The 21,756-nt window shown below is 35.7% G+C and overlaps 2 protein-coding genes across 3 annotated transcripts; one reads left to right on the top strand and one right to left on the bottom strand.

Annotated features, from left to right (window-relative positions):
• Nucleotides 1–9,989: 9,989 nt before the first annotated feature.
• LOC148853891 (PWWP domain-containing protein 6-like) lies at nt 9,990–13,782 on the top strand. Its single transcript, XM_088984111.1, has 2 exons — nt 9,990–10,224; nt 10,388–13,782. Exon 2 carries the CDS (start codon nt 10,451–10,453, stop codon nt 13,559–13,561), a length of 3,111 nt encoding a protein of 1,036 aa, XP_088840237.1. The 5' UTR covers nt 9,990–10,224; nt 10,388–10,450; the 3' UTR covers nt 13,562–13,782.
• A 2,740-nt stretch (nt 13,783–16,522) lies between these two features.
• On the bottom strand, nt 16,523–19,813 carry LOC148853892 (uncharacterized). Of its 2 annotated transcripts, none has more exons than XM_088941102.1 (2): nt 19,675–19,813; nt 16,523–17,441 (listed from the first exon to the last, which is right to left on the bottom strand). In XM_088941102.1, the coding sequence occupies exon 2, from the start codon at nt 17,288–17,290 to the stop codon at nt 16,709–16,711; it is 582 nt and encodes a 193-aa protein (XP_088797228.1). In that variant the 5' UTR covers nt 17,291–17,441; nt 19,675–19,813; the 3' UTR covers nt 16,523–16,708. The 2 variants fall into 2 exon arrangements, with proteins under 2 accessions (XP_088797228.1, XP_088797229.1); XM_088941103.1 differs by having other exon boundaries at nt 19,642–19,797.
• Between the last annotated feature and the right edge of the window lie 1,943 nt (nt 19,814–21,756).

The raw sequence follows: 21,756 nt of genomic DNA on the forward strand, positions 1-21,756 counted from the left end.
ACAGTTCGGGACATACCTCGCCGAACTGACCCACTTGGTAACAGCTCGGGATACACCTCGCCGAACTGGCTTGCCTTGTAATAGCCCGAGATACCCCTCACCGAACTGACCTGCCCTATACATACCTCCGAACTCAAGACTTTGCCTCGCTCACCACTCCACACCTTCAGGGCACCAAAACTAAACAAACCGTACTATGCCTGACATTGAGGAAGTCCGTTCCCAAGGGCACCGCACCTAACTGACTTGGGATCTGACGCTTGACGGCCGCACTCTAAACGGCCACCTGACACCGCCATCTCTAGTTAGAGAGATGGTTAGGCAGTGACGGTTCTGTCCCAGCAGAAAGGACGACAACCGAATTGACAGACGTAAGGGTAATCATACCCGACCTGACAAGGGCCTCAGAGCGAGTGCGCGAAGTGATTATAAGAACCCCCTACCCCCAACGAACAAGGTATGTGAACTTTGCGCCATCTGGTCTACACTTTGCCTTTGAGAGATTACTGACTTGAGCTTCGGAGTTATCACACCGGGTTCCCCCGGAGTTCTCTCATTTTTCCCGTTTCAGGCTCCCCGACGCTCCAACTCAAAGGCGAGTTCATTGACAGCTAGGACCGACCGGATTGCACTCATCAACGCCCGTTTATGAGGAACAGATTCCGTCTGTACTGTAATGCGGCAATTTTGACCTCACCTTCCAAATTACTTGTCAATTTTGTCTTTGAATGACTTTTAGTGGTTTATTTGATTACGAAAAACCCAAGACCAAATATAAAGCCACAATCCCTTTTGATAAATCAGTATAAAGCTACAATGCAAAGAATCAGAAGAAAACAAATTAATATGTTACTATAAAAAGTAAAAAAATGGATCTTGAGTGCTTTTAGACTCTACTTGACTACAAGACAAAAAATGTAATTTAAACTATTACTTTTTAGTTCATCCTCATCTCACTTTAACTTCTTATTTAAAGTATTATTAATTAATTCTTTACTTTTTCAATATCCCCCATATTTATGGCATTTTTTCATCATTAAATTTCACTATTTAACACTATAGTTCATAATTTTAGTGGTATAAAAAAATAGATTAAAAACTGGCACAAAAACAAAACCATTTTATCAATTGGTTGGTAGTAGACTTGGCAAAAAGTTGACCCAACATGCAAACCCGACCCAACCCAACACAAAAAAAACAGGGTTAGGGTCTCATATTTATCTACGTGATTGAGAGAATGAACCGACCTGTGCCAACCCGAAAAAATGGGTTGGGTCATGGGTCAACACACTGACCTGATTGTCAGGTCTAATTGGGACTATTTATGCACTGTTAGCAGTTTCCACTCTTTAATTTTTTTTCTATTTAGTCATTACTTTTTATTGTTTACTCTTGGAATTGTTAGATGTTCGAGTTTTTCTATTTTATATTTGAAATTTTAAGGTTAATTCCTTTAATTTTGGCATTTTCATGTATTTTTTCTTTATGTTTTTAAATTCCAGTTATTTTTTGGGATGACCCAAATTGACCCATGGATCAACCCTAACCCAAACATTTAGGGTTAAGGTCTAGCATTTGACAACCCAATCCGAAATCAACCCAAAGTGTCTTGACCCAATCCAAGCCCAAACCACATAACCCAATTGTCCGGTCTAGTTGGTGGGTTAGATGTTAAACCACAAAGATCAAATGAATAGATCCATGGTATAACAATTACATAATAAACATATAAAACAAATAAAAATATTAAAAAGTTATACAAAAATACAACATTTTTTTGTAAAAAATAGACACATCTATATTTTCATCGATTTAAAACAAAAAATTAATATGGCGAACAAGAATTATTTTGATAAACAATAAAAATATAATAAAAAATAAAAAATATAATTAATTTCTAAATCATGAACCCACCAAATGGGTCAAACAATTCAACGATTCAACAAATTGTGTCACAAACACAAGCTTAAACAAATCAGATGGCTGAGAGCTATTTGTGCAAATAACTTTGTATTTAGGCTTTGTTCGCTTTTTGGTAAGTTACTTACCCGAGTAAATGCATTTATCTGAGTAAGTTTTTCCTGGAAAACACTTACACGGGTAAGTGCATTTACCCATGTTCTTTTATTTCTCATGTAAATAAGGCAATGGCCATTTTATCCATAAAAACCCACTACTAAAAGGGAAACCTCACCCCAACCATTTGGTTTTATCCAATTTATAGCAAATTGACTTAATTTCTGAAAACCCTAACCAGTTGGGGTCAAAATCAAATTGGGTTTATATATGAAGTTTCCAGTTGGCCCACACTAATTTCCACAACCCTGTTTGTATATGCAATTGCTCTTCGTAGCAGTGTAGCACTTATGGCTTTTTTAGATGAGAGAGAATAAGAGAGATATATGGATAAAAATATCAAGGAGAAATTTTGACTATTTAGCTCAGTTTGGACTTTGGAAGGTATACAAATAAAGTCGTGTTCCAACAACCTTTATAACCTTACATTGAGAATATCTCTAAAGAGATGTTTCCTATGCAAGGCTTTAAAGTCCTCGAACGGATCTTGCACTGATTGAAACCGATCTCTTTCCAGACTTAGCCTTTAATACTCTTTTTTTTTGTTTGTTTTTTAATGATAAAGAGGTCGTTTATACTACCGTAAGGAACCTTTCATATATCCTATGCACATTGCACTCTAATTCTCTAGTAGATTTAGAGATTACTCCTGCTTCTGCTTTTACACACGTTCTTGTGATACTCAAATAATCCCTCTATGGCCAATCAAGGGCTGACTTTACAGATGGAAATTTTTTTCATTTCCCTAATCTCTGTGGGACCCACCCTGAATGGGGTGGGGATGGGGATGGTTTCCCCCTATAGGGACAGGGATGAGAAAATTTTCGTTCTCGTTGGCAGGGGAGGGGAGAGCACTCCCTGCCCCATAGGGACCCTAATCCCCATCCCGTGGTATCTCCGCTAATATATATGTATATATGTATATATATATATATGTCCTATATATTACTATTTTTTAAAAAATGATTTAATATGTTTGAATATTTTTAATAGGATTATAATTTTTAATTATTTTATTTTTTATTTTTGAAATAAAATAAGAAACAAAAACAAAACGGTTGACATTATAAAAAATAACAAGGATGGGGATTCTCGTGAGGATGGAGATGGGAATAACCTTGTCCCAATTAGCAAGGATGGGGACGATGATGGGGGTGGGGATTTTAATGGGGATGGGGATGGGAAGTGGCTCCCCATCCTCGCCCTGCACTGTTGCCATTTGTGGCCTGTTGGTATGTTAATTGATTTGCTCTAGCATTGATGTGGAATCAATTCCCGCAACCACTGATTTGGGGAAAAGGGGGTTATCAATGGTGCATGGCACCAAATACTAAAAGTACCCTCTATAGGAAAGGGGAAAAGGAAAACACTCTTCATTTGAAGATGTGTTTAAAAAAAAAAAGATTTAGGGTGTATTTGGGAGTGCTTTTCTAATGGGATTTTTGTACTTTTACATTGGATAAAGCAAAAGTCGGCTTACAAATCATTTGGTGAAAAAGCTAAAAAAATGGGCTTTTGCAAAAAAAAAAAAAAAAAGAAAAAGAAAAAGAAAAAGAAAAACTCATTTAGAAAAGCAGAAAAACAAACTTCATTTAGCTTTTCCTATTTGCAAAAAGTTATTTTAAACTAAAAAGCTAGCGATCAGCCAAACACTAAAAAAGGCTTTTTCAAAAGTCTATTTACGCTGAAAAGCACTCCCAAATGCAGCCTTAGTGATCTAAATGATAAAAGGGTTTGTTTAACCACAAATCTCATCGGATGATCACTTTTCGATATCAAGAGTTTCTCTTACTCACTTTCCATCCAATATCAAGGTTTACCTTCCTTCCAAGCATAGAATAAATAATGTCAATCCTTTTAGGGCGAGATGGATTCGTTCAAATATGATGATGCTAGGAAAACTTTTAACCAATCATATCACAAATATGACACGTTACAATATGATGAGAACCAGCTCCTCTAAGTCTATAACTTCTAGAGAATCTTCTTAGAGACAAAAGTATTTTTTTTTCGGGAGGCAAACCAAGCGGTTGACTGACTTGCTCGTAATGGGGAGTTTCAAGAGAATCGATTGAGTTAAAAAAAGAAAAGAAAAAAAGAGACAAAGTAGTTTAAGAACTAAAATGAATTCCACATTTTCCTCTTATTAGCCTTTATGGGTGTCAATTAGCTCAATTGGTATGGTCTTTGGCCGGTTGTATAAGAGCTGGAATTGATTCTCACCTTAACCCAAGTTGAAGGGTTTTCTTGAGAGTGATAGAATGGATCTCCTCAAAGCAAAAGTTGATCATACACCTTGAGAGCATAGCATCTAGCCACATACATCAGGAACATCTTCCATATGTATGCTAAATTCATAAAAAATATTCTCAATGTATGGTTGGATACCCTACTTTTAGGGGGTGTGCACGATTTTTGCTTTTGGAATTTTTATAGTCAACTCCTTAGATTTTTTTATCGATCTCCCAAATGTATTTAACCCCCTAGGAATGACAACAAGGCAGGGCAGGGACGGAAGCCTCTCCTTGTCCCCGTCTCCGTCCCTATCCCCACTAACGGGGACAAGGTTATCCTCATCCTGTCCCCATGGGGATCCCCTTTCCCCATGATCCTATTAGAAATATTTTTATAAATATTAGTCTATAGACATGTGTATACATATATACATCTAAACTACTTATAAAAGTGCAAATGAGGAGGTATTGACTTCTAGAATTTTTCTTTATGGTAGAAAATGTAATTAAAAGAATACCATTAAGTACATTCAATTACCTCTCATTAAGTCTCACATTTAAGTTATTAAATAAATCATTTTCTCTCTCATTGAATTCAACATTTATAATTTTATTTATCATGATTAAATTCCACTAATAAATCCATATGCAATAAGTATTAATATAATGAAATTTTATATTTTTAAAATAAACATAGAAATGAAATCATGTTTTTTATCTAGGTGGTGGGTAAGTAGTCCAATCATTTGGGTCAAATGGATAATTTCCTGATGTTATAAATAAATTTAGAAATATAAGAAATACTTTTGTTTATCATGATTAAATTCCACTAAGAAATCCATACACAATAATTATCAATCTAATGAAATTTTATATTTTTAAAATAAATCTAGAAATAAAATCAGATTTTCCATTTAGGTGGTGGATAAGTACAAAAATATAAAATAAATAAAAATTGAAAAAAATGGACATGTTTCTATTATTATATATTTGTCATATTAAAAAATAAGTATGATAAAATAGACATAATTTTATTAATGATGGACATCAAATATACAACTTAAAACTGATGGGAATTTAAACCATCTTCTTATCTAGTGGTGGGTTAGTGGAGACCAGATATGCTCCTCACACTGACCTCACACACATCCTACCATGCATTGGGAATATCTCCCGTACTTATAAGTTATTATTCATAGGAGGTGGTAGGTAGGTCAATGATATAAATGAAATACAAAATTTAAAACTATTTTAAAAATGAAACCATTTCCATCTCTAAATGGTAGGTAGGTCAATGATCTAACATTCCGGGTCAATCTTTACATACATACATATATACATACATAAACTCAAAGAAAAATATAAGCTTTGTTTAAAGCATTTTGATACATTTTTATTGTTATATATTCACCATATTAAACAACAATAAATGTGAAAATAAGAATTACTTTCGTTGATGATGAAATGGAATACATAATTTAAAATCAATCGAAAAAGTAAAATGGTTTGTCCATCCAAGTGGTGGGTTAGTGGTTAAAGTATCTATGTCAAATGAATCGACACATGATGCTATTAGTAAATAATAGAATGCATAAAATTCTAGAAAATGTAGAAATTGTCAATAACTTTGGCTACATTCTATAATATTATATATTTATCATATAAAAAAGTATGGTTAATGAGAATTATTTTCATTAACATAGAAATGGGATAAAAAATAAAGAGCATTAATGTATAACACATGACCCTACTAACCATGTCAAATAGTTCAATGATTTAATTAGCTAAGTCATTGTAGGCAAGTGGTTTGGTAGGGATGTAAATAGATCGGATTGGATTTGAATCAGGATATATTTGAATTCAATTCGATCCGAAGATCTTATCGGATCTCATAAGTATTGCTTTGAATCTGAATATGATCAAGATGTTGGATATTCAATTTTGATACAATCCGATTTAATTTAAAATAACAAAATATTAAAAGGAAAAGAAAATATAATAGTTAAAATAAAAAATATAAGTATTTTTCACCTATTTTCATCATATAAAAAGTTAACAAAATTGCAATATAAATAACATATTTATAAATAAATAATAAACTACATATATATTATATAAATAATTGATTTGACCACAATAATAAAAGCCAATATTCAAACAATATATTGGAATTGCATTTTCTCTTGGTAAATAAGTAGTTTTTATCATCTCATAAATTAAATAATAAAAAATAAAAATATAGTTTTTTATAAATTTTATAGAAAAAATTTAAACATGCATTAATATTATATATTCTTTATATTAAACAAAAATATGTTTGAAAAATAAGAATTATTGTTAGTAAAGATACAAATGGCTAAAATACAAAAAATAAAAGAATTAATGTCATAATCATAGTCCATTTTCCTGGTTAAATAGGTTAGTGGTTCAATCCATAAGGTGATTTGGTTGTTGACTATTATCATCATCATTTGATATTGTCATGTTCAACGCACATGCACTTTTACTAGTATATAAACATATGAAAACATATATACATACATTAGTGGGGATCTTGTAGGGCGGAGAGTGCTCTCCTTGTCCCCCACCAACAGGAATGAAAATTTCCTCATCCCCACCCCATTCGAGAAAAATCCCCATGGGGATCGAGAAAACTACCATCCCTACCCCCCACCATCCCCATGAATTTGGGAATTTCTCCCCCCTTACATCGAAACCCAAATGCAGTAAATTGCAGCCACACAAATGCATTAGAATTTGGGGACTAGCATTGGCTCAAAGTAATCGCAGTACATGTGTGGGTTCAGACATGCTTGTGCTACTCGCATTACTCGCATTAGCTCCACTAAAAAATAGTGTGAATGTAAAGATAAAAGTAAAGGGTGAAGATATAAATAATCTGATTTATTTTTATGATCTGCACCTACCTGCATCAAAACCAACTATCTACTTTATGATAATATTAATGTGAAACAACATATAGGAAATATATGGCCAATACAAAAGATCACCCACCTATCACAAGGTGCCATCTAACCTATTGATAATGTCTCCAGCTGATTGTAGTGGAAACTTGGGATCAAGTCCTACTTGTACCCCCGTTGGGGGGGGTCTAAGGATATAATTGTTATCATGGCAAGTCTGGGTTGGGACTGAGACCCAAATTAATTATTAATTGGGACAAAAATCTGACCTATCCAATAGACTAGTTTACATTAACGGTTACAATTATTTAAATGAGTAATAATTTAAAATTTGATTTTTGATAATATAACAATATAAAAATAATAAATTATCTATGTAAGTGTTTTTAACTAAAATTATTTAATATATTGTCTATCAAATTCATTATTTTATACATAAAATATGATTGAAATTAAAAAAAAAAAAGATCCTTAAAATATGATTAATCAAGACGAAATCCAGAACCGAAATAATCGGTTCAATTTGGTCGATTGGGTAGAACCGACCAGGGGAGGCCTATCCCTATTGTGTTGATGGTACCATCACCCCCTCTCAAACTCAAAAAAAGAGGGCTTTTTATAAAAAAAAAAAAAAAGGAAAAAAATCGTAGATTGACAATATCAGATGCTTTTAGAAAAATATGGCTAAATCAATGGGCGAGAAAGAAATACAACTTTATAAACCACTATACCCCAGCAATAAAATGAAAATGCCTCATTTTTTCCGCTTCTTTTCTTTCTCTTTCCTTCATTCGTTCTCTAATTTCCTCTAATTTTTATAGAGTGAGATAGACGGAGAAAAGAAGATGCAGACGGGTCACTGTCTAAGGTGTAGGACGAGGGATTTGTGCATTTGGCAGTTCAAGAGAAAGGATACATCCCATAGATGAAATTGGGTTTTCTTCTTTGGGTTTCTCTTTCATAAGTTGGGTTGCTTTATAAAGACATGAACCGAAGAGTAGGAAATACTTGGGGAGGTAAAGCGATATGAAGCATTCAGGGAGGTAAAAGTCACAATGGAAGCTTGCGTTTTTAGTGTGACTATTTGGATTTGGGATTTGTGGGCCTTTTGGGAATGGAGATATAAATTCTATGTTCAGTTTGGAAGAAGTATAAATGCAAATTTGTAGAGTGCAAATACATACAAAATACAAGGTTACAAATTTGCATTTATACTCCTTCAAAATATAAGGTTTTACACTCTAAATAACCAGCAATTTAATTGACAAAATCGAATTCAACAAGCAGGTGGGCAACAGGTAAACCTTTTGAGCCTCTTCATAAAAGTTCTTTTTCCTATGCCACTATCACAAACGATCAAAAGGAAAGAGAGAACCACGGAGAGAGAGCAACCCAAATCGGTCCCATATTGATATGTGTAAATTTAGAAGCTTGAGTTGCAGGCCCTATAAGATAGCTCTTCACAGGGTTTTGATGAACATGACAATTCACTATATGTTGAACATAAGGAACATTTAAAATAGTGTACACAGTTTGGATCTCTAGTATGGGAAACCAAAAGACTGAGCCATTGACTAGGGGCAACTTTTACAGGTTAGGATTGTGATTTTGTCAAAATTTTAATGAGCCTAATTTGAAGCCCGAGCCCGAAACAGTGTACTTATTAGCTTGGACCAACCCGACTTGCACCCTTAGCCATTGTTGGTGTTTGTTAGACTTGTCTGGAACTTTGGAAGAAATGGAAATGGAGGGAGAATTGTGAGAGAGATAAAGAATTTGCAAAGCCTGATTTTAAGAAAGGGCAATTTGATTAAAAAAAACAGGTTAGCTTTTTAGAGATCAAATTGGCCGGAGATAAAATTATGTCACCTTTCAAAATGTCTTTCCAAAACTCACCTTCCATTAGTGCATTGTCAATGCTTCTTAACAGAGGTGTCCATGTCAGCATAAATAACAATTTTCATGACCAAATTACCCTTGAATGGTGAGTTAGAGGAAAAATGGTCTTTTCAGTTTTCAATTTCTTTTTTTTTTTTTGCATTTTTAGTGTTTTGTTATAATTTCCCATGTTTTTTATAATTCCTGTTTTTTTTTTACATTTTTTTTATTTTCTACAATTTATAAATTTTCCTGTATTTTTGTTATTTATTTACAATTTCTGTGTTTTTCTATAATTTTTGGTGTTTTTTCTGCAATTTTTACTTTCTGATTTTTTTCAACTTCTATAGTTTCTATAATTTGAAAATAATTTTTATTTTGTTTGAAATTTCTATAATTTTTATATTTTTTGTAATTTCTATGTTTTTATGTATTTTATATTTAAAAAAAATAAAAATTTTTCCTTTTTTCATATCTAAATATTAAAATGGTAATATATTAACACCCATTAATTTATTTTGTATATATTTTATATTTTTCTATGAAGGTTAAAATAGTAATATATTAACACCTGCTAATCTATTTAAAGCCAAGTTAGTGAGATGGTGAGTTTTAGACATTTTAAAAAGTTGTGATGATTTTAAGACATTTTTCTGGCGTTAATTTTTGCAAAATTGTATCGAATTGTGTCAATCAATTAAACATTGTTAGTATTTTTGTAAAAAATCCCAAAAATAAAATAAAATCAAACCAAGGGCGTGTAAGAAGTTTCCTGGTTGAGCCGATCAGGAAAGCATTTCTATATATAATTGCCAACGTGGAAGTAAATCCACTATATACGGAAAACCAATAAAGTTCACCGCTTAAACCCTACGCTGTAAACCTCCGGTAGTTTCTGTATATATTTATTTCTCGTGGATTGGTATACAGGAATTTTAATTTTCTCGCGATACAGGAGATGAGGGTGTACTCCCTTCCCAAACCTTTACCATCGTTTTAGGCTATGTTTTGTACACTGATTCTCTCTCACATTAATCGATTTGTTCGCACATTACATCTGCTAAAGATCTGCGGCAAATCACTCGGCCAGAACCCTTCGGTTTCGTTTTCAGGTAAATTTTCTTCTTTCCATCGTTTTGTTTACATGCATGAGAAGCGCTTTGCTTCTTTTTTTTTTTTTTTCTTTTTTGTATAATTTCATCCTCTTCTCACATGATAAAACAATACCCTGAGACAAATATTCTATGATTTTCTTTTGGTTCTGTTTTTTCTCAGCTGCGAAACCCATGTAAATATTATTCGAGAAAACAAGAGAAATTTTGAAAATCTTTGCAAGAAATGGCAAGCCCAGAAACCCTAGCAGAGGGTTGTCCTGCTTCTGAACCAGCTAAAGCTCAAACCCTAGAAGATGGCACCGTCGAAGAAGCATCTAGGGTTTCTTGTCCGTCAGGTTCGACCCACGGCGAGACCGGGTTAGAGTTGCCTTCGGAAGTTTCCGTTGCAGGGACTCAAGAAAATGGAATTGGGGTTTCTGTTAGCAAGAACGAAGGCGAAGGCGAAGGCGTGGATGGTCACGATGTTGAGGTAACAGCAACTCGAGCGGTTGAAACGGAGAAGATTTTCGAGAACGGAACGGATGGTGACACGGTTGTGAAGGATGAAACCCAGATGTTGTCGGGGTCCTCGGAGATTCTAGAGAATGGGAAACAAGTAGGACCAACTTACGAGAATGGAGAGAAAAATGAGGGAGATGTTTCTTGTCCGGAAGTAGTTCCGACAGTTAAAGAAGATGAGAAGATATTGACGGAGGATGGATTGAAAGATGGTGGGTCGTTACCGCTGATCGGAGGAGATTCTGACAAGAAGATTGAAGTTTCTGGAGAAGGTATCTCACTAGTAGTGGAAGTTCACGGTTCTGCTGCTGCTGTAGTTCAAGATAATGCTTCAGTGATCGAGGAGCAGTCTCTTTCGGGGTGTGAAGTGAAAGAGACAAGCAATGGGGATCAAAAAAGCGAGTTTAAGGAGAATGGAGGTTTGCTTCCTGACAGTAGTGTAAACTCTGGTGTTAAACTTTCAGAAGTGAGCGTTTCCATGCCTGTGATTACCAAAAATTGCGTCATAACAGAAAAGGAGGAAGTAAAAGAAGCAGTGGATGAAGAAGGCCAAATGGAGGAAGGAACCTATCGTCAAGAACATGATTTCTCGGTGGGTGACTTCGTATGGGGCAAAATTAAAAGTCATCCTTGGTGGCCTGGACAGATCTACGATCCTTCAGATGCATCTAATTATGCTGCGAAGTACCATCGAGGAGACCGCCTACTGGTGGCATATTTTGGGGATGGCACATTTGCTTGGTGTCATCCATCCCAGTTAAAGCCTTTTCAGGAGGGCTTTGAACAGATGTCTAAGCAAAGCAATTCTAAAAGCTTCCTTGGTGCTGTAGAGGAGGCTGTTGAAGAGATTGGCAGATGTGTAGAGTTGGATATGATTTGTTCTTGTGTACCGGAAGCATCTCAAGTTGGACTTACTAGGCCATTAGTTGTGAATGCCGGAATCAAGGAAGGAATGGTTGTCCCTGAAGGTAGGATTGGCGAACACTATGTCACCCACTTTGAACCCACACAGTTTCTCGAGTGTCTCAAATGTATTGCTCAGGATATTTCATTGACCAATATCCTTGAACTCAAAGTGCTTAACAGTCGTTTGTCAGCATTCTGTCGTACAAAGGGATACAGGCAAATGCCTATCTTCCATGAACCCAAGGAAATTTCAAACCCTGATGATTGTGCAGGAAATGGGATAAAATACAAGAGGGATGTCAATGGTCAGGCAGGACCCCAGACCACTGGTCCAGCTGAAGAAGACTGGCCTTCTTCACCAATGGGTGGAAAAACCTGTCAAACATCATCCCATAAATGGCCAGGGATTTCAGAGGAAAAGTTGAACCAGAGAAAGAAGCAGAGAAGTTTGGCTGAACTTCTGGGAGGGGAGAAGAATGTTGAGTCTGAGAACTGTGAGGATGATGTCACTGAAGGAACACTATCAGGCAAGTCGACCTCAACATCCCAAAGAGGCAAGAGGAAGAAAAAGTTGGAAAATGAGCTAGCTGAGGAAGGCCAGGGCAATACAAAGTCTGCTCCTTCTAAGAAATTGAAGGCAGCCAGGTTTTCACCATCTCCTGCAATGTCAGAGAAGGGTGATTCTGCAGAGAATGATCGAGGAGGGGTTGAGGGAGCTCTGAAAGGCTCTTCATCAAGGTTAAGGAAGAAGAGCAAGTACTTGTCTCCTCCCTACACCAACCTAAGTACAGGGAATAAAAGTTTTCTCTCTTCAACGGGTTCTGAAACTGGAACCCCAGAAGCTACAAAGGTTTCCCGCACAGGGCAGTTTATCAGCAAGGATATTGACCAACTTACTGGAACACCTCCAATTGTGAGATGCAGCTACGAGACATTTCAAAAGAAACATTCCAAGGAATGTAATGCCAGGAGTACACCTGGTACCTTCAGTCCTCGAACCCCAAAGAAGCAGCAGGTTAATCTTATTTTCAAGGAAAGCAATGCTTCTTCAATTGATATGCTGTTGGAACTCCGCACTGTAGCTCTTGATGTTTGTTATCTGAAAAGAAATCAATCTTCTGATGCAATCAAAGGTTTTTTTTTTATATTTAGAAGCTCACTGTATCGTGATGGATCAAATTACGGGAAATACAACGACCAAGTAGCTCTTCGAGGCAGTCAAAAGAGAAAGTCCTCGGAGTTTAATTCCCAGGTGACTGACCCCCCACAAACCGAACATAAAGCAAAGCGCAAGAAAATAACGAAGGAAGCAGCAAGCTCGGGGAAGTCAAACAGCAAGGTAGAACACACTGCTGGCACATCAGATTTGAAGGCGAACCATGGCAAAGAGGGAAGTGATAGAGAAGCTTCATCAGCAGTAGCTTTGCTATTGACATTTGCCCCAGGTTTCTCTTTGCCATCAAAAGATGATCTGATCGCAATGTTCAGTAGGTTTGGGGCCCTCAATGAATCGGAAACAGAGGTATTGAGGGATTCCAGTTGTGCCCGGGTTGTCTTCTTAAAGAGCACTGATGCAAAAGAAGCGTTCAGCAGCTCAGAAAAGGCCAGCCCTTTTGGAAATGCTGTTGTCAATTACCGGCTTCGGCATCTTTCTGGTGCTTCAGAACATGATGGGAGCTCAAACCAGCATCAGCTCCTTCCTCTGACCACATCAGGAAGTGAAACTAAAACGGTGGCATCTGGTTCAAGGCCATCATCCCTTGGTGAGGGGACACCTCTTCAATTTATAAAACAAAATCTTGAGTTGATGACGTCGGTACTGGAGAAATCAGGAGAAAAGCTGTCGCCAGAGGTGAAATCCAATTTAGAAGGTGAGATTAAAGGCCTCCTGAACAAGTTGAACTCAATGTCCGGGTCTTCCTCTTCTTAGCTCACATGGTTTTTTTAAATGTTTTATATCCGCCCTATTATCTATCCATCCCCCTTCTATCTTTTGGCAGTAGCTGCTGTTGTGTGAGATGTAGGATCCATGTCTTTTCTTTTATACTGTAACTGTAACGTAGGCATAGGAAGTAATCATTTGGTTCACCGGGATTTCCTACGAACTTATTATGTTCTATATTATCCCTTGACCATTTTGCTTGCTGCTAATTTTCTAGTATAAAATAGCGCTCACTTTTCAACGCAAATCACAGCCAGCCAGCCTCTCAACGAGTCAACGTGGTCCCCGTCCCTCAACTAGAGTCCGTAGTTACGTTTGTGGGTCAGAAACGGATCAACAAGGTCAACAGGGCTCAACTTAAATATTACAATTGAGGTCAGATTGTGATAAAGTTTGGCAGTTGGTTTTGTGTTAGTTGCATTCTTGCAGTTACAGTTATGAGCTGGCAAGAGATTTATCATTTATTGTTTTTGGTAGCGAGGCTGGGGCTAAACCAAACTTGAATATTGACATTTACATAAACCAATTGTCATTCCTTGTACGGCTCTTAAGGCCCATGACTGGCATTGATTTTTGATTGTGTATCTTTTTCTAATTACCTTCATGCTATTTCTGTAACACTTACATTCGATACCTGAAAATGATTCTGTAACATTTATATTTGACATTTGAAAAGACATACGAGTATTAAAAAACTATTTTGAAAACATATGATTTTTTGCTCTTTCTGATAATATAGTTCCCATATCATAATGTCGGGTTATGAGAAATAGTTATTTTACCATTTTAATGTCTGTTTGATTGTTTGTTATCTATCTTGGAAACTAAAATATTGTATATTTGGATTTTCTTATATGATTATAAATGTTTATGGCAGTTACTAATTTTTAATCAATAAAATAATTTTATAAATAAAATTTGATTAATTGACCATAGTTGTTTTAATTAATAATAATAATAATAATAATAATAATAATAATAATAATATTATTATTATTATTATTATTATTATTATTATTATTATTATTATTATTATTATTATTATTATTATTATTTATGAGATATTTTTTACAAATTAGCAATAACTAAAATAATATTAATAATTTAGTATGAATTACTTATTTATCATATTTTACAATAATTATTGAATAACTACTTAATAATTAATTGTTAACAAATATTTATTAACAGATTTAGTGTAAATTAATTATTAGTTATTTATTATTAATTAATATTATTTTACAATTCAATAAATTATTATTATTATTATTATTATTATTATTATTATTATATAATTGGTTATATATACCTTGTATATTTAAGAAACTCCTTATATATACCCTGAACTTTTAAAAGCATACATTGTTTACTTTTTAAAAGTTAATTCTAACCAATAATAACTTAAAAGGACCAAATTACCCTTAACTGTTGATTAAAATTTTAAAATATGCCATTCTTTCTTTTCTTTTCTTTTTTATTTTCTTATTCTTTTTTTTCCTTCTTCCTTGGTGGCCATGTATTAGCATTCCTAATGCGAAGCAAATGTGACTGGAAATGATCATTTTCAGATGGACGAAAATAAGATTCAAAACAATATCCAGTACAACTGTGCACACAGACTGGAGTCGGTTGCCGTGTGATCACAACAAATGGGAGCTGGTTCTACCCAATAATATGGTGTCACATGCATCCGTTGGTACCCAATACCACTACACTAGAAACTAATTAATTGCTTTGTTGCTTCTAATGCTAACGTCTGAAACTTGTTTTTCACTAAAAAGACTTTCTATTAAAGCAATGGAGATGAACAGTAGAGTGGAACATCATTCCACACCTCTGACAATACACAAGCAGAACAAAACTGAGAAGCTGGCAAACTGAATTTTGTGAAAATATTTTTGCAATTTTTTTAGAAAACATGGAAAAGCTATTTAATTTTAGAATTTATCTTTCCAGACGAATATATGGACAACCATTTAGAAGAGGTTCAGCAAATTCCGTTGGATTACTATGATCTTTAAACGTAATGCCTTGTCGATGACGATATCAGTTGAATTTACAGTTCTTGAGCCTAGGAATAGCATTTTTTTTTTCTTTCTTTCTTTTTGGGAAAATTATCCCAACATGAAAATTTTTTATTCCCATGATGCATGGATTTGACCCTCATACGTGTTTTACTTCTTCTACCGTGTAAAATATCTATCTCATCAGTGGTTACTGTTTAACTGATCCACCAAAAATTTGGTCCAAGAAGAACTATTTTGCATAGCCAAACTTGCCAACACCAAGACCACAGTATTACCAATATAAGGTAAGACACCTGTGTCCTAAAATTTAAGATGCACGTTTGATCACCGTAGGCTCCTATCGATAATACGGCTATATGAAAGCATCCGGTTGAGTGCCTTTGGAATCTCTGATAAAAAAAGATGGTGATTTGTTGACGACAGACAATTCTAGACTAAGGGCCCATTTGGCAAATCTTTTTGAAAAGATCTTTTTTTAACTCTGATAGTCAAAACACACATTGAGCTTTTGACATAAGACCTGAGCAACCCAAAGACCGTTTAGCAGATGTGCATCTTTCCGTGTGTCATTTTGAGTCTTTCCGTGCAAGATTAAAAGACGCGAGAAGCTTCATTTGGAACTTCCCAAAATCAGCCTAAGATGAGCTTTTCGTGTCTTTTTGGCATCCCGTCTTTTGACAGCTACATCTTCCGCATGCCAAACAGAATAAACCGATTTTCAGTCTAAACAGCCGAAAGACGCACCAAACGGGCCCTAATACTAGATCCAATCTTTTCAAAGCAGAAGCATCCTGTCAACAGTTTTTTTCGCGTATCCTAATGGATATGATTTGATCTAAAGGGGGCTCTAATGCTACAAGGCAGGCGTTCGCCCCTCACCTACTCCAAAAATAATATCAACAGGCATGGCAGACAAGCAACATTCTAAACTAAAAACTTAAATTAAATGATAGAATTTCATTGAGTCGAAAGTAACATTCTTTAGGAACTCCAACAATGAAGCTTTTCGTTCTGAAGACGTGTTGCATCAGTGAAAAAATCTGTAATTTAACCTAAAAAATACGGGGCCTTTAAAGCTAAAAATTAGGAAAACTTGCATATGTGAGACTTACTCCACTACTGCAACGCCACCCGCAGCCTTTATCTTCTCGATTATGCCATTCGCCTCCTCCTTGGTGACCCCTTGTTTCAATAGGACTGGTGTCTTCTCAACCAAGTCCTTAGCTTCTTTCAACCCGAGATTGGTAAATGCTCTGACTTCTTTGATCACCTTGATCTTTGCTGCTGCATCAAACTTCTCCAGTTTCACATCAAAAGCTGTCTTCTCCACCTTCTTCTCCTCAGCCTTCGCAGATCCAGCAGTTGGCCCACCCTGACCCAAGTCCATTCCCTCGGTTGCAATCTGTTGCATTTTGGGATGCCTTAGTCTGGCTTGTAGGGTTGGACCTATCTGCTTGAGTTCATCAGGGGGTAGGGTAGCAATACGCTCAGCAAGCTGAATGATCTTATCACAAGGTGGGGGTTTAGGGCCATATGGATCATAGAAAGCAGGGTATTTGTACCTCTTCGGCTTGGCCTTGGGATCTCTGGGAACAAAATCAGGTTGGAACAGACGAAACTGAAGTGGACCAGTCATCCTAGAGAGAGTTGGAGGGGCACGGACAATTCTGAGGAAGGCAAAGAGCTTCATGGTTAAGCAAGCAAGTAAATGCAGAGTTGCATGAGAAGGAAATGGCTTAGAACATGGTGACTGCCCCGGCCACCAAGTCACAACAATTGGTGCAAATGAAGGCTCTGTACTTCCTTTTGTTGAGGGCCTTGAGGTTAGTCCAAAATGTCACCTACAAAGAATTAAAGATATATACATCAACAAGACAACTACTTTATATAACAGAAGAAATAATACTCCCTTTTATGTAAAAGCATAACTCTATTCAAGTTAAGGCACATAAATATATCAGTATCTTACTTTGAAAAGAATATCATAAAGGTCTTTTACTTTGTCATTGCACCTCACCTCATGGAGATATATTGTACCAGCTGGAGACTTCTCAGAAACTGATCGAATTCCAAGTATATATTATTTTATGTTGCTTCTCAAAAGTGAAAAAGGAAGAATTATTGAATCTTCTTTTCCCCCTTACAGGAAATAGGCAGTTCAATGCCTATAAGAATGGATATATACATGCCATACACGAATTCTTATTTTGTTTTCATTCCATCAGACTCCATCAAGCACTTTTGAAATGATACTCAGAGGAAACAAATTCAACTTCGTAATTTCTTAGAACCTCTGTTTCTTTCTATTACATACCTGGACCATCCTATCTTGAGCCAATCATCTAGCCAGAGCAGAGTCTCAATGAGTGAGTTGTGAGCCATCATGGGGTATATCCATGGTTTCCAAGGCATATAGGTGAGGTTAGGTGACAAGGAGCACCTAATCACTTACCCTCCTAGGCAATGGATCCAGCCCAAAAAAAGTAGTTTCTGACTTCTAAGATAATTCCATGGCATCCACCAAGCGTCTAAAGTGGGGGTGGGGGTGCAAGGCTTCACCAGATAACAATGGTTTTCATAAAAACATACCCATACAAAATGGAACTTTAAGTCTGTTAATTTCAATATTTCAAAATATCAAACTCCCTAAACATAAGGTCTTAAGTTCTGTTAGTTTTGATCTCATGTTCATGGATGGAGATTTTTAGATGGACTTCTTTTTTTTTTGGCTACTGCTTATACAGTTGGTCATTATGGGGGTTCTGAGTCTGGACATTTGGCATCTGGTGTCAAATGACAACATGCCGTTTTTTATTGCTACTGCTTACATGGTTCATAAAATCAGAAAGGATTCAGGTACAGTTAGCCCAATGACAAACCTGAACGTATGGCATTGCAAACAATATATTGCTACCTGTGGTCCCTAACCTGATTCCTGGAGCCAACTACTTCCCTGATACAATTGCTAAATATTCACATAACCTGAAGAATGGGAACAAGCATACTAGTACCATACAAGAAGCTAAGATGCATCTCTTATATTTAGGCTGGAAAGTTGTGTATAGAATGGAGAGGGAAATTTACAGATTTTGCTTTACCTCACCTAAAGGGAAGCTCTATCTTTCTCTTATTCAAGCCTGGCAAGCCTTGATGAAGTCTGCACAAGATGTTCAGACTCAACCCCCATGATGACCAACAATATTTGGCTTGTATACCTTGAGAGAATTTTGCTACTGCTTAGATAGAATTCATTGAACACCATAAGTTTTCTCATGTGCACTAAATTATAGTGCTAATTGTACACCTTTTTCAGCTAGTGTTATGCATTAATACATCTTCCATCAAAAAAAGAAAAAAGAAAAAAGCAACTTTTTCAGCTAATTGTACACCTTCTTCTTCGTGCCGACATAGATTGGTTATTGGACATTACAGTAGGAAGACATGATCATTTGAGTTTTTAAAACTTGACCAGACCAATAACAGGGTCTCAGGAAATCATACTAAATTATTTTCAATTATAGTTTCCCATTGTCTTCAAATAGATAAATCTATCATCTCGAAATGAATTTTTGAGTTATTAGTTATTACAGGAAAGTATTAGAAAAATAGAAACAAAGTAACTTTGAGATCAAAAATATGAAATCGTTTTTATTCTCCTTACACATTCGGTGATATCTCCATTATGATGATTTTAAGGGTTCTAATCCAAAGTGAAACGCAAATACATTATGCATGACTATCAAACACCTGTTAGAAAACCATAATGAATAAAAAAACCCTAAACCAAAATATCCTATGAACCAATTAAGTGATAACATCAGAATGAGAAATCTACTGGTCTTATTTCCCGTTAAGTTATGTAAAATATAAATAATCCACTTAAATAGTGTATGGAACAACCTCTAAATAGCACAAATAGGACTAATGATGATTACACGTCAAGGAATACTAGATTAGTGCCCTAAAATACAAATATGCATAAGAAGAAGAAGAAGAAGAAGAAGAAGAAGAAGAAGAAGAAGAAGAAGAAGGGAAACACACCGATTAATAATTCATCAAAAAAAAAAAACACACCGATTAATGCTGGTCGTTGGAGGAGCTAGCCCCACAACTTCCCTGTCTTCCTGCAAATAGCCAGATGCGGAGGTGGAGAGAGTTGTAGAGCAGAGTAGCGTTAGAAGCCCCAACGACGACCCTATGGGCTATGGATACCTCATACCCTTCACCGAAATACCGAAACCCTTACTATGTGACCCAATGGATTACTGGATCCATATCCGACCCGCTTGTTAAATAATTGGGTTGTAACTTGTAAGTGCCCGTTTTCAAAACCGGACCGGGCCGGACCGAGAGGTCGGACCGGAAAAAACTGGAAATCGGCCACCTGGCTGGTTCTGTTTTCCCTCAAAACCGTTGATTTTAGTCAGTAAACCGCTAAACCGGCCGATTAATCGTTCAAATGGTTTTATCATTTTCCAAATTTTTAATTTTATTTTTGTTAAAATGAATAAGCCATTTGGATCAAACGGTCAGACCATTCAAACCAGTAACGACCCTTGACCGGTTTGGTCACCGGTTCGTTTTTAAAAACCATGCTTGTGGGTGGATCAAAATGAGTTGGTCCTAAATTGCAACTCCTACATCAACGGCCCAATCCTTATTCCCATGTGGAGGGAGCATTTCAGTCCAATGGCTCCTTGAACAGCACAAGCAGAAGAACCCTTTTTCCAAACGAGAGACCATTTAGGAAAACCTATACAAAGAATTAATATGGTTTTTTGATCGAAGCTCTTCACCACTGCTTTTTCCTTTTTCTCAAAACCCAAGAGCCCAGACTCCATACGCTTAACCCTAGAACTACAGCCGTTATCAGCTAGTTCCATTAATGTGTGTCCATTGCTTATCACCCAATATGGACACGCCACCTGTCCCTAATTCGTGTAACAAAATTCCCACGTGCAAAACTGCAGAATTACAACTCTGAGGATCGTTTTGCCAAACGCTGTTTCTCAAAATCAGAAAAATCAAGAATTCATTCTCTTATGTAATGATTCCCACGGGAACACGACTAATATAAATGAAGAGAATAGGGAGCTTGGAGAGGAGAAAATGACCCAAAATTAATATCACAGAGTTAAATACGTTAGGTAAGCATAATGAGTGATACATGTCCTAGTTAATGTACTTTTTATTCAAACATTTTTGCTCTTTTATATAAAATTTTTTTATTATTTTATTATCTTTATCAAAATAATTAAAAATAAAAAAAATATAAAAGAGAAACATAAATAATAGATAATTACTATATAATAAAATAATAGATAATTCCTGTATAACGAAATAAAGACGTTTGGATAAAAGTCACATAGCTATTACGTGCTCACCTAACGTAATTCCTGTATAACGAAATAAAGATGTGTATGACATGTATATATCCAATTTTTATAGGCTTTGAACCGCCTATTTGCTATTTCCTGTAAAGGGGGAAAAGAAGATTTAACAATTCTTCCTTTCTCACTTTTTGAGAGGCAACATAAAATAATATATGGTTGGAAACTTGGAATTCGATCAATTTCTGAGAAGTCTCCAACTGGTACAATGTATATATCTCCATTAGGTGCAATGAATCAGGAATATCAATTAAACGTTCTAATAGCTAAAGCTAACATCAATTAACCCTCTGCGGCTCTCCTATTACAGTTTTTCAAATATGAACAGCACTAGAATATCTACTGTATTTTCCAGTTCTTTAACATCAGAAGATCCTTTAAGCTCTTTAACTTCACCCTCGTAGCAGATTTCTTTCCCTTTCCTCCGAAATTTATGTCTGGGTACCTATAAAATAGATCAATGAATTTCAAGTTAAAAACTTCAACTCTTTTTAAAAAGGAGGGAATGCTCCTTTTTTCACAAAGCCACATCGTGCGACATGCGTAGCTGAAAATATGATAAACTTCACAAAGCCACACCAATGAATTTCAGTGTGGTTCGTGAATTGGACAGTTCAATATTGCGATTAGTCCAGTATTGTTTGAAGAAGAAGAAGAAGAGAATGGTGACCCATTAAGAAAACAACAACAATAATTGTTCTGTGTGGTTGGGTGGAAAACAAAGATGGGAAATGGATTTCTTGGGGGAATTTCAGATAAGCCTACT

This window comes from Nelumbo lutea, chromosome 4 (genome assembly GCF_056320005.1).
Source record: "Nelumbo lutea isolate HS-2025 chromosome 4, American lotus-T2T, whole genome shotgun sequence".
Taxonomy (NCBI): Eukaryota; Viridiplantae; Streptophyta; class Magnoliopsida; order Proteales; family Nelumbonaceae; genus Nelumbo; species Nelumbo lutea.